Below are 11,919 nucleotides of genomic sequence, written 5' to 3'. Positions count from 1 at the left end.
CCTGCACAACCATGGGCCAGGTGTTTTTGGGGTGGAATGTCTATCCAGCGTGAAGTCAGGACAGCTGCAAAGATGATCACACACTGGGGATAGATTGTCCCATCTCTCAATGCTGCTCAGAATTTGTGAGTGGGCTCAGAAGGCATTGTCAGAGATGCCTTGCTACCGAGGTCTTGCCTGCATCAAGGAACAGGACCTGGAAGGTCTCCTTGTCTCTCAAGTGTGGGACAGCTCTGTGTTAATTTCTTTAGCATTTTTTGTGTGTCTCAAAATCATACTGGCACACTAATGAAAAGAGAAGAAACTTGCTTGCCTGAAAGAGCAACCTATGCCCTATCAAAGCTGTGAGATAACAGTTCCCAGGAACAATTCTTTCCCCTGGTTTGAAGAGGGAAACACTCTGTGGTCAGGATAGGAACCACACTGTTTAGACAGTGAAACCCAAGAGGAAAGACTAAACTCCCTTTAGAAATTGGGCCCCAGTGCTTCAGGAACAGGCCCAGTGCCCATGCACTTGAGAGGAAAATGCATGATCTCCCTTCTGGCAGAGCCCTCCTGCATCCTGCAGGTTTTGACACTTCCAGCAGAGATCTCCTGTGTGGGCTGGCTTTCACTGCAAGATCTAAACAGCTTCTGCTTTCTCTGCTTCTTTTTATTTTCTAGGACTTTTGGAGATGTTTACAGAGCACTCGACAGTGCCACAGGAGGAGAGGTAAATGTCAACAGCCCCTGCAGGCTCTGCTGCACTCGAGGGCTTTCCCCTCTGGTGTGAGCTGTGGCTGGAGCTTTGGGCAGAGCTGTGCTGAAAAGGCACAAGAAGCACAGACTGGTGCCAGCCCACAGAACACATATGGGACTTTGTCCTCCTCAGCTGCCGGAAGGAAGGCACGGAGGGCAGCGGTTCCTTTCAGAGAAGGACGCGCTCACTCGCTCTCCATTGCTAAAACAAAGGTGGTGCCTTCGAGCACCTCACTGCTCTTTGGGGCTACAGCTTCAGAGTCCTGAATTCTCATTTCTGGCTGCCAGCAAATCCATCTGAAAGTTACTGGTAGTTCCTTAGCCACCTGCAGTGCTGCACTTGGGAACTGCACATAGGGAGAGATCTGCAAGGCGTCCTTGAAAGCCCTAAGCCCTGCCCATATCACAAGATGTATCCACAGAGTATTAAGGCATGGATTCCTTCTTCTGAGTCCCAAACAAAGCAGCAGAGAGTGTGGTCAGAGGTTTGTGGGTGATAACTGAGACATCGCTGTTACCAAGTGGTCAAGGCAAAATGTCAGTGGCCCCACGTGTCCTGTAACTGGCTCCCAAGGGAGCAGAGAAATGGGCTGTTGGAATGTCAGTTCCTGATTACTGCAGTGCCTAATCACAAGGCAGTTTGGCACAGCTCAGCTGTGTCATTGCAAAATCACTCGCTCCCACGTGCCTTGTGGTCTCGTGCCACCAAGCCCTCAAGTTACTGATTTTCAATGTCATTTTAGGTGGCAATGAAAAAAATAAATCTTCAAGGAGTGAGGAGGAAGGAGCTAACCTTTAATGAAATAATGATCATGAAGAGGTATAGGAGTCCCAATGTTGTGAATTATTTAGACAGGTGAGAGGTCATGGTCTTATCCCATCGATGTGTGTTTACATAAAGCAAACATGAGAGGTTAAAAACCCACTTTCGTCAGTGGCAGCAAGTAAAGCTGTTAATTTTTATTTATTCATATTTCTCTACTCCTCTCCAATGGATGAGAAGAGAGTGCATCTTGTCTGCATGAGTCTTCCCTGGCACATCTAATTTGATAATTACTCCAAAATTATTCAAAACCTGGATCAGCTGTATCTTCCTAACTCAATGGCCTCAAAGTTCACTGCCTCGACATTTATTTGGGATTGATTTTTTAAAGTTTCTAAAGTGCAGATGAACCATCCTAAAGTGGATTTCCCTTGGATTGTTGCCCCTCTTTGCCATTGCTATGCATGCCAGGAAGACTAGGTGCTTATTTCCAGAAACACCATGCCTGGCATGTTTTATATCTGGGCTCTTTCTAAACTGCACTTTTCATTTGCTGCCCATCTAAGACATCTCCTTTTTCACAGATGTGTCTTTCTCTATGAGACAGCACAGATTGCAAATAATGCACAGCCAAGAGGGAGTGTCTATTCCTTTGATTCTGTCCTTGTCACAAAGGCATCTGGAAATAAGAAACCTGGAAGCAAAAAATCAACGTAGCCATGCATGTTCATCTCTACCCCCTTGTTTCCTTCTTTCAGCTACCTTCTAGGCGAGGAACTCTTGCTGGTTATAGAGTACATGGATGGAGGTGTCCTGAGCGACATCGTCAGCCAGACCTGCCTGTCTGAAGATGAGATGGCAGCCATCAGTCGGGAGGTCAGCAATCCCAGCTGTGTTTCCAAGGGCTTGGGCAGGATTGTCTGGGAAACAGGGGCTCAGAACAGGAGAGGTTTCCTATGCCGAGTTTTGTTTCTGTGTTGCTGGTATGCTATGGGCAAGTAAAAGCATCTCAAGTGAAAGGCCTGCCAGTGCCCCTGCACTCCCTGTACTCAGTGCCAGTACTCTTATCTCCTGATGTTGTATTCTCGCTCTGTCTCTTGTATTTGTAGTTGCTGTTCTCCACCTTGCCTCTCTAAATGTTTGCCTGGAGTCTGTCTTCACTGCATTCCTTGCCTGTAAAAGCAAAGGTGCTGGTGGCAGGATTTGAAACAAACAGCAAAGAAAGAAGAGAGAGACTCGTTTCTCTCAGTGCTCAGCTAAAAAGTATAGGAGTGCAGCCAGAATGCTCTTTGTTTCTGAGCACATGCGCTGCAGCAGGAGTCATCCTGGCTGGTTGGCAGGGGACAGCCTACAACAGCAGGTGCTGTTGCTCTTTCAAAAGCTGACGTGCCTTTCCTCAGAAAGGTCCTGCTCTGCAAGTGTTGGAGCAGCAAGCTCTTCCTCTCAGTGGCCATGACTGTTCTGCCATTACTCCCCATTCCCCTGGAGAGGGAATCTTTTAGATTCTTTGTTTCCTTCCTTGTGTGATGAAATCACATCACTCATTTTTGCCCTTCTGTTTCTGTTTTCTCGCTCAGTGCCTGCAAGGACTGGATTTTCTTCATGCAAACGATGTGATCCATCGAGACGTGAAGAGTGACAACATCCTTCTCAGAACCGACGGTTCTGTCAAACTGGGTCAGTATATTCTTGGTGAGGTGCAGCGTTCCAGGGATGTGGGTGTGGGGCTGCTTGGCGTGACTGCCAGCTCCCCAAACATGGTGCTGGTGGCAGTGCAGGGACCCCTGCTGCAAGCTGAGGGCACAGTTGCAATGTGCACAGAGGTAGAAGGAGCCACAAGCAGTCAAGAGTGGCCTTGCTCTGTGTGGGTCCCTTCCAGAGGGAGGGAGTTACAAGTCTAAAGTTTCCAAAGAACAAAAGCCACTGCTAGAGGCAATGTAAAACATGGGGGGATTTTTAAAGTCGCCAATGCCAGGAGATTCCACAGAGCAATTTCAAACTTCTACTGGGGAATTCTTTTGCTTGCTTTCCTAATTGCACAGAATTCAGATAAAACCAGTATTTTGTTTTCTCCTCAGCTGATTTTGGCCTCGCTACTCAGCTCACCCCTGAGCAGAGCAGATGGTGCTCGGTAACCGGGACTCCTTGGTGGATGGCGCCTGAAGTGGTGACAGGTCAACCATATGGCCCCAAAGTGGACATATGGTCTTTTGGAATTGTGGGAATTGAAATGATAGAACAAGAACCTCCTTACTTGGGCGAAAGTTCTGGCACGGTAAGGAGCAAATACTCACTGATCCCACTGTCTTTCTCACCTGTCCCATGTCCTGTGTGCCACTGGACAAAATCCCATTGCCATCTGCTGGAACTACTTCCACCAAAGTCCCCTCCTACAAATGTCCCTGCAACACATCAGCATCTGCTGTACTTTTGGTTGCATCAGTGGGGGAACTCAAGCCTTACCACATGCAAACAAACTCCAAACAAACTCCATTCTCACTCAACACTTTCCTTTGGGTTAAGTGGTTCCAGTTCTTTTGTCTGTGTAGATGGCCTTAATAACAGGGGAAAAGCATCTTAAAAGTGTTGTTATCTTTCCAGAAATGAAGGAAGGAAACCCAAACCCAACAAAGTTTCTAAAACCGTGGTCTTTAGAGCGGAACCTAACCCTGTGTGCAGTTTCTTCTCACTGGAAAACATGGGCATGAGGATGTAATGCACAGAGTCTCTTCTGCTTCTTGTACAGTGCTGCTGAAACACTCAGTGACCGTGTTTCTCTCCTAGCCCAAGCAACATTCTGCATGTCACCAAGCCAGAGCCTGGTGATGTGGAGAGCCTGCCAAAACCTCCTGTTTCTTTCCTGGCACTTTCTGGCATGGGCCTACCATTAATGCATTGACTTGAGCAGCCAAATGACTAGAGGGTGTCCATAGGGATGGAACTTCTCCTTCTTCTGACCTAGACAATTTTTCTTTGGCTGCAGAAATGGGAAGCTGAAATTTTCAGACTGCTGAGAGACAGAGCTGCAAGTGGCTCCTGTGTGCCCAAGCAGGCATTTTCATCCCAATACATTTGTGCAGGCATCTTAACGTGTCTGTGTTGAAGAGGAGATTTTCAATGTTTGTTTCCCTACCTGGGTATTAACTGATGGATTTCCTTTCTTTTCTTCCAATTCCCATTGTTTTCAAGAACAGCACAAAAAGCTTGATGAGTTTTGTTCTAAGGCACGTGCGCTTAAAGGACCAACAAGCACTGCAGAGATGCCTTTCATCTACTAACCCTTGAAATTAGTTAGTATAGCAAAGTCGCTCTTCCAAAAACCATCTCAAGCTGGCATGAATCCTCAGAGAAGCAAATGTTTTTTTGCTGATGTAGTTCCCACTAACTAGGTCAGGCGATGAAATCAGCTGCCAAGGCAAGATCTGCAGGATGGTGGAAAAGCTGTGGCTGCATCGGGGTTTGGGTTTATGGTTGGTAAAGGAAAGTCATCTCTGGGTCTGTGCCAGGGCAGAAACTGCCACTGAAGAACAGAGGTTAAACAAAGGGATCTGGGAGAGCCTTAGAGATGTGAAAGCAGGAGGTGGAGCCTGGTGTCTCCTTTCTCTCCAGGCTACATACCTGATAGCCACAGTAGGGACTCCACAGCTGCGGCAGCCCAAGCTCCTCTCGGCTTTGCTGCGTGACTTCCTGAGCTGCTGCCTGCAGGCAGACGAGGAGCAGCGCTGGTCTGCCAAGGAGCTCCTGCAGGTAAAATGTGAAGGGGCTGCCAGTGAAACAGGCTCTGAGGGATGGGCTCCTCCTCCACTCAAGCCCAAGGCATCAGATGAGCCCCCTTCTTCCTCACCTCCACTCTTGGTGCTCTTCAAATGAAAATGGTGAGGAATCCTAGACTGGGCTGGGCTGGCAGGGCCCTGTAAATGTCCTCTGGTGCAAGTGTCCTGCAATGAGCAGGAACATCTTTAAAGAGATCAGGTTGCTCAGAGCCCGTTGCCACCGGAGCCGGAATGGTTGCAGGGATGGGGCACCTACAAGCTCTTGGGGCAAGCTGTGCCAGTGTGGCACCATGCTCTGAGTACACAAGTTCTTCCTTAGACCTACTCTGATTAGATGCCCTTAGTGTTTAAAAAGATTTGTCCATATCCTATTGTAACTGGCCTTGTTAAAAAAGATGTCCCGCACTTTCTTCAAAGCCACTGTGAAGTCTTGGAAAGTGGCAATAAAGTCTCCCTGGGGCCTGTCCTTCACAAAACTGAATAACTCCAGCTCCCTCTGCATTTCCTGTGAGGAGAGGTGCTCTGTCCTCTGACTGTGTCTGTTGCCCTCTTTTGTGATTTGGTGGAGTATTCAGTTTTATCTAATGGCAAAAAAATTGAAGTAGAGCAATACAGGGTACAGAGACATGAAATGGTGGTGGAGGAACCCAAGGAAGCCAGTCCCAGCCTAGGGGTCAGAGATTTGGCTGTGGGCAGGAGGGGCTGTGGGGGGCTCACTGTGAGCTTCTGAGGGGCCCTGGTTGGTGCCCCCCAGCCCACCCTCAGAGGTTTCTGCCATGCAAACAGGGACAGCTGGGAGGGACTTGTCCCAGCCCCATCTGCTGCCTGGCACGCTCAAGCAGACGGGAACTGTGCCAGGGTTACTGCCAGGTTGTGTGGCAGAGAGGGAACTGCAGGGCCCAGTGCCAATGGGCTGGCCCTGCTGGGAAGGAAGGTGCCATCCAGCACACGAGGGGCAGGGCATGGAAAGGCAGACACTGCTTTCTGTCCCTGTGGGAATCAGCACAGTGCCTGTCTTTCAAAGGCAGGGACCTATGTGAGTCATTGGAGTTTCCTGAAAGGAAGAAAACCCCGGGACAGAAAGCACCATTTCTAGAGCGCTGGCAGGGCAAAAATCCCAGCATGATGAAGACATCACAATAAACAGATGAGTGGGATTCTGGGCCAGGTTTGCCTGTGATGGCAAGGTCTTGCACATTGGGTGTGACTGGGGAGCAGATGGTCCCATTGCTCCTCTTTCTGGGTCTTTCCAGGAACTTGATGTATCCTGATTGAGTCCCTGAAGCAATGAGCTTGGAAAGTAATGGTTCACTGTTCTTTGTTTTTTTTTTTTTTTTTTTTTTCCAGTGGACAGCATCCATTTGTAACTTCAGCCAAGCCACCATTCATCCTGGCACAAGTCATCAACTCAGTGAAGAAGACGAATAACCCTAACCCTAAACACTAAACCTAAAACCTTACCCTAACCTTAAATGCTAACCCAAACCCTAACCCTATCCCTATCTCTATCCCTTACCCTTTTCCTTACCCTTTCCTTAACCCCAACCATAAGCCTAAGCCAAAGCCTAAACCTAAACCCAAACCTGAACCTAAGTCTAAGCCTAAACCTAAGCCTAAGCCTAAAACCTAAGTCTAAGCCTAAGCCTAAACCTAAGCCTAACCCTAGGAGACGAGAACGTAGCAATCATGTCAAGATGTTATCTCTGTTACCAATTTAGAGTAGGATTGTAGAGTAGGGTTGCTAAAGAGATTTGTAGCATAGAATTATAGATTAGAGTTGTAATTAATAAAGTTTCTGAAACATCAACTCACTTGGAAGATTCTCCTCCTTCTGACCCCTTCAGAAAATTCCACATTTTTTTCTGAATTACCAGTTGTTTTTTATTGGTACTAAGTCACACATATGGCTTTTTTTGTATGGTTTCATAAGTGAGAAGGGCTCTTCTTCATTCATCCTCTCCAGACCACACTGCCTTTGGAATATGACCCACTGGCTGGTTATGGCACAGCTGTGGTATTTCTAGTTGAGGCAGAAAGGGCAATGGCATTTGAAGGCAAAACCAAAGGAAGAATGAGGCAGCCCAAACATCTTGTGCAGATGCAGGCCTTCAGCTGTGACTGGAGAGCAATGGGGTTCCTGCCACTTGGATTTGTATCCCTAAATGCAATAATCTCTTTGGCTGGAGGAGAGCCTTGCTCAAGTGAGAAAGCAGAAAGATCAGAGAGTGTGCTCGGGAAGGTCTCCTGTGGCGCAGAGCTGTCAGTGCCTGTGAGGTGAGAGTGGGCCCGGCCTTGCCCGGGCTGGAGCCCCAGCAGAGCCCCGGCAGAGGCCGGAGCAGCCTGAGCCCCGGCAGAGGCAGGCTGGAAGGAGGCCCTTGGAGCTGCAAGAGGCAGCAGCCGGGCCCTGGGTGCCTCTTGCTGGGAGCAGGCGAATCCTCCGCTCTCAGAGCCCAGGTGGCAGCTGGCTGCTGCCGAGGGGAAGCGCAGCCGTGCTGGGCACAGCCCGGCCTGGAGGCCATGGCCGTCTGGAGTGTGCCCAGGAGCAGAGAAAGGCCAAGGGCAGCCACGGGCCGCTGGGCTGCCTGAGGATTCCTCCTCTTCTGCCGGCTGCCCTGCAACTCCTGGCAAAGGCCAGCAGTGTGTGCAGCACTCTGGGCACCGGGGCAGGGAGCCGGGCTGCTGGGCAGGCTGGAGCACAGGGCAGCTCCTTCAGGCCCGGCACTCGTGCCAGGGGAAGCGAGGCCAGCGTGAGGCAGGGACAGCTTGGCAGGGCCCATCTGCAGGAGCCAGCGCCTCACGCAGCTCTGGGAGGAAGCGCGTGCAACCCTGCAGTTCTGCACTGAACCAGAGCAAAGATGTGAGATGCAGAGTGTTTGGCAGAAATATTCAGGCCCACCAGGCCAGCCTGCTTTGTGCTCTGTGGTGCACAGCAGGCGCTGTGCAATGCAGGTCTGAGCTGCTGGGAGAGAGGCAGTCGGGGATGTGCCTGAGGTGAGTCAAGGGCTTAGCTGAAAATGTAATGAGGAAAATTGAAATGTGCAGATGGGTCGAGGGCCCAGCTGGGAATACAATTGGGATAGTAGAAGATTGCATATTTTAGTTAAGATTTTAAAATGAGGTAAGAAGCTAAGTTAGTAATACAGCTAGCAGCAATCATGTGCCTTACTTAAAGAGTACCAAATATATTAGGAACATAAAGCTAGGAGTGACAGGGATAGAGGAAGCAATTGTGAAGAAGCTGAGACCATAGAAAGACCTTGCCTTAAGAATAATTGGACAGTTAGGAGAGGCTTGGACCATGAGCAGCAGGTGAAAAGGTCTTGCCAGCTGGCCATGGGAGGAGAGTTCACCATGAGGAAGACTGCTTTCTTCCTCCCATACAACCACTCCCTCATTTCAAAATCCCACCAATCCACTTAAGGGAATACAATTGTGCAGCTGTAATAGATATTCAGCTGATAAAAATGCGAAGCAGGCAGGTAATAATTATGTATTATGGGTCCTTAGAAACCTAATGTAAAACCTTTTCTGTAGAAATAGAGAGCAGGAGTCTGCAACTCCTTGCACATGTCTCTGGAAACTAGTTCACATGTGACCACGGCTGCAATAAATACCCTTCTTTTCTACTATAATTAGTTGAAGAGTCATCTGTCCGTGCTTCAAGGGTTATGCTGGAGTAGTGAACTGATTAGGATGGGAGCAGAAGAGTTTCAGCAGGCAATTTTTGGAAGAGATGGAAGGCTCTTGTGACTGAAGGGAAAGCCATTTGGAATGGAGAAATGATCCCCAAGTCCATCCAATTGTATCTTTGTGTCTGAATTTAAATCAGAATGATTATAGATAGCTTAATGCAATTTGTCTACAAATTTATCAAAGTCTTCATTCTTTCTTTGACAAATCTGTGTAAAAGACATAGTGTGTAACTTATCTGGAAGTGCAAGAAATGCATTACATGCTAGTTGTTGGCTCATCTGTAAGACTTGATCAATGCTCCTAGCCTGGGCAGTAGCCCCGAGCCCTTTGCCAAGTAACTGTTGTGCTGTTAAACCATACAGAGGATCACCCTGCATCACTCTAGCTCTTGCAGCTTCTTGAGCACACTTTTCCTCTCAGCTTTTCTGAAACATCACCTGCTGATAGGGTGGCATTCTAAGTCTTATTAGGGTATGCACATCAGCTGGAATTAATGCGTTAGATAGAAAAATATACTGCAGAAGTGACTGTGCAAGTTGGCATTTTCAACCAAATTGTGAAAATGCAGCTCTCATCTTTTCTAAAATCTTCCAATCGAAAGGTTCTCAAACTCTACTTGCAGCATTAGTTACTACAAGAAAAGCTTCTACATCATTGGAGAGAAAAGTCCCTTCTACAATAGCTTCTCCAATAACTTTTTTCTACTTTTGTTTCTCTTTGGTGGAGATAAAGCTTGGCCTGCAATTCCTCACAAAGGATTAGGAGGACCATGCTAGTTTGGGAAATTGACACTGTTTGCCCCTAGCATTCAACAGATGCTTGACATCAGGCACAAATTCCAACGTCCAAAATGTAGTGAGCATCTCTTAGGCTCAGACTGCAAGGATAATGTAGAATTGTGGAATTGGCCTTCAGTTATCCTGGCATCACTTTTTACACCAGGATTAGCTTCATCACAGGCCCTTACATCATTCAAACGATTGGCTTGTTGGACAGGAAAACAAATTAACATTACATCTGCAATTTAGAATGAGCTTACCACTGATGTAGGTAGCATACACCACGCTGTGTTACAGGATAAGACTGCTATAAATTTTTTGTTGCTAGCACAAGGAGATGAGCGTGAAGATTTTGAAGGGATGTGTTGCATGAATCTCTCTGACCACTCTGGATCTATTGACAAGAAATTGTCATTGCTTAAGGAGAATATGAAAAAGCTCAGAGTGGTTGAGAATTCTTTTGATGAGTGGCTTAAATCCTGGGGAATAACAGGCTGGCTCAAGGATTTAGTACCCTTTGGCATAATGATACTTTGTCTTCTTTTTTCAATTCTGCTTGTAGTGCCTTGCTGTGCAGAAAATAATTGAGCGTGCTTTTAAATCAGTCTGGCTTGTGCAAAAACAAAACCAGGGAACTGTTGAGACTTTTTTGCAGATTGAGGAGTTCTTGCTAGACAAGGGCCATATTCAGCCGATGCACAATCCAACCTGCTTGTACTAATGGACAATGGACACATTCACAAACAATGGATAATGGACATATTCAGAAATGGGGTTGGTATATCCTTGAGAAAAATACAAGAAGAGTCATCAGGACTCGGCAAGTTTGACAGCAAGCTTGGGAAAAAGGAAAAAATTGAACCATGAGTGGGCCAGAAGACGACAGCAAGACGCATGAAAAATTAGGTGATCCAATCAGCATTCTAATTTAGATGTGTAAACAGCTAGGATTAACCAATCATGTATTAGCTAGAGACACGTGGACAGTAGAGATTTATTATAAATATAGTGTGTGATATCCCTGAACCTCCGCACCCCGCACAAGGGCAGCTGGGGAGGCCCAGCCTGGGCAGCAGCAGAAAGGAATTTCCCTGGCAGGGCAGGGCTGTGGTGCAGCACGTCTCCAGCAGGAGCCTGGAGCAGCCCAAGGCTCTTTGTGGGCAGGCAGAGGCAGGCAGGAGGCAGAGCTGTCAGCAAAGGAAGGGCCCAGCCAGGTGCGGCAGCCGGGGGATGCCGACAGCCTGCAGGGACAGAGGCGCAGGGCAGGGACACCGTGGGACAGCCTGGGCTGCACAGGGCACAGGGATGGGCAGCGGCTGCAAGACAGCCCTGCCAGAGCCAACTTGGGCAGCACTTCGGCCATGGCTGCTGGACCTGGGCCTGAGGCCACGATGGGACAAGTGACCCTTGCAGGCCTGGGGCCTCATTGCCTCCTCGTCCCTGCTCAGACGCCTGGCAGGGGCTGCCCCATGTTCCTGTCCCTGGCATTGCACATGCCCACATGCCAGTGCCCATCCCAGGAAAAGCCCTGAGCAAGCAGGGCAGGACAGGATCTGCCTGGCCAGGGGCTGGGGCTCAGGCCTTGGCCCTTTGAATTCCTGAAACACAGCCAGGTGTGCTCAGCACAGAGATATCTTTGCCTTGCTTGTCCCCAGCTGTCATCACTGCCTCCAGTGTTCTGCTCTCCCTGGAACCTGGGGACACTTTTTCAGTCCTGTCCCTCACAGGGATCTATTGAAAGTACAAGAAACTTCAGTGTTTCAATCTCACTTTGAGCTCTTGAGAAGTTCTTTTAGCCCACTCTGAGGGAGTGGGTCTGATGCAAAGAGCACCAAAGCCCCAGAGGGTCATTAAGTCCCTGTGCTGTGTCTGTGCTGCTGAGCTGGGCTGGGCTCCTGGCCCAGAGGCAGCTCCTGGCAGGGGCAGCGCTGCAGAGAGACAGCTCTGGCCAGGAGCAGCTCCTGTGCACAGCCCAGCAGGGCTGGGACGCTGCCAGGGCCCCTCAGGGACGCCAGCAGGGCACAGACAGAGCTCACAGGGGCTCAGCATTGGCAGGGCCTGTGGCATGTCCCCGAGGGGGCTGTGTCACAGCAGCACCTCTGGGGCTGTGTCACAGAGGCACAGAGCAGCTGTGATGTCAGCAGGGGCTGTGTGACAGCACAGAGTGGGCTGT

General features: G+C 48.9%; 1 protein-coding gene across 3 annotated transcripts; it reads left to right on the top strand.

Moving 5' to 3' along the window:
* The first annotated feature begins 2,281 nt into the window (after positions 1-2,281).
* LOC134434498 (serine/threonine-protein kinase PAK 1-like) lies at positions 2,282-7,081 on the top strand. Of its 3 annotated transcripts, none has more exons than XM_063183155.1 (5): positions 2,282-2,377; positions 3,079-3,178; positions 3,580-3,776; positions 5,111-5,248; positions 6,629-7,081. In XM_063183155.1, exons 1-5 carry the CDS (start codon positions 2,300-2,302, stop codon positions 6,719-6,721), a joined length of 606 nt encoding a protein of 201 aa, XP_063039225.1. In that variant the 5' UTR covers positions 2,282-2,299; the 3' UTR covers positions 6,722-7,081. The 3 variants fall into 3 exon arrangements, with proteins under 3 accessions (XP_063039225.1, XP_063039224.1, XP_063039227.1); XM_063183154.1 differs by lacking the exon at positions 2,282-2,377 and adding an exon at positions 2,760-2,861; XM_063183157.1 differs by lacking the exon at positions 2,282-2,377 and adding an exon at positions 2,760-2,861 and having other exon boundaries at positions 6,622-7,081.
* The last annotated feature ends 4,838 nt before the right edge of the window (positions 7,082-11,919 follow it).

The sequence above is a fragment of the Melospiza melodia genome, unplaced genomic scaffold (genome assembly GCF_035770615.1).
Source record: "Melospiza melodia melodia isolate bMelMel2 unplaced genomic scaffold, bMelMel2.pri scaffold_37, whole genome shotgun sequence".
NCBI lineage: Eukaryota > Metazoa > Chordata > Aves > Passeriformes > Passerellidae > Melospiza > Melospiza melodia.
Note: the sequence above shows the minus strand (reverse complement) of the source record. Positions and strands in the feature narration are given on the sequence as shown.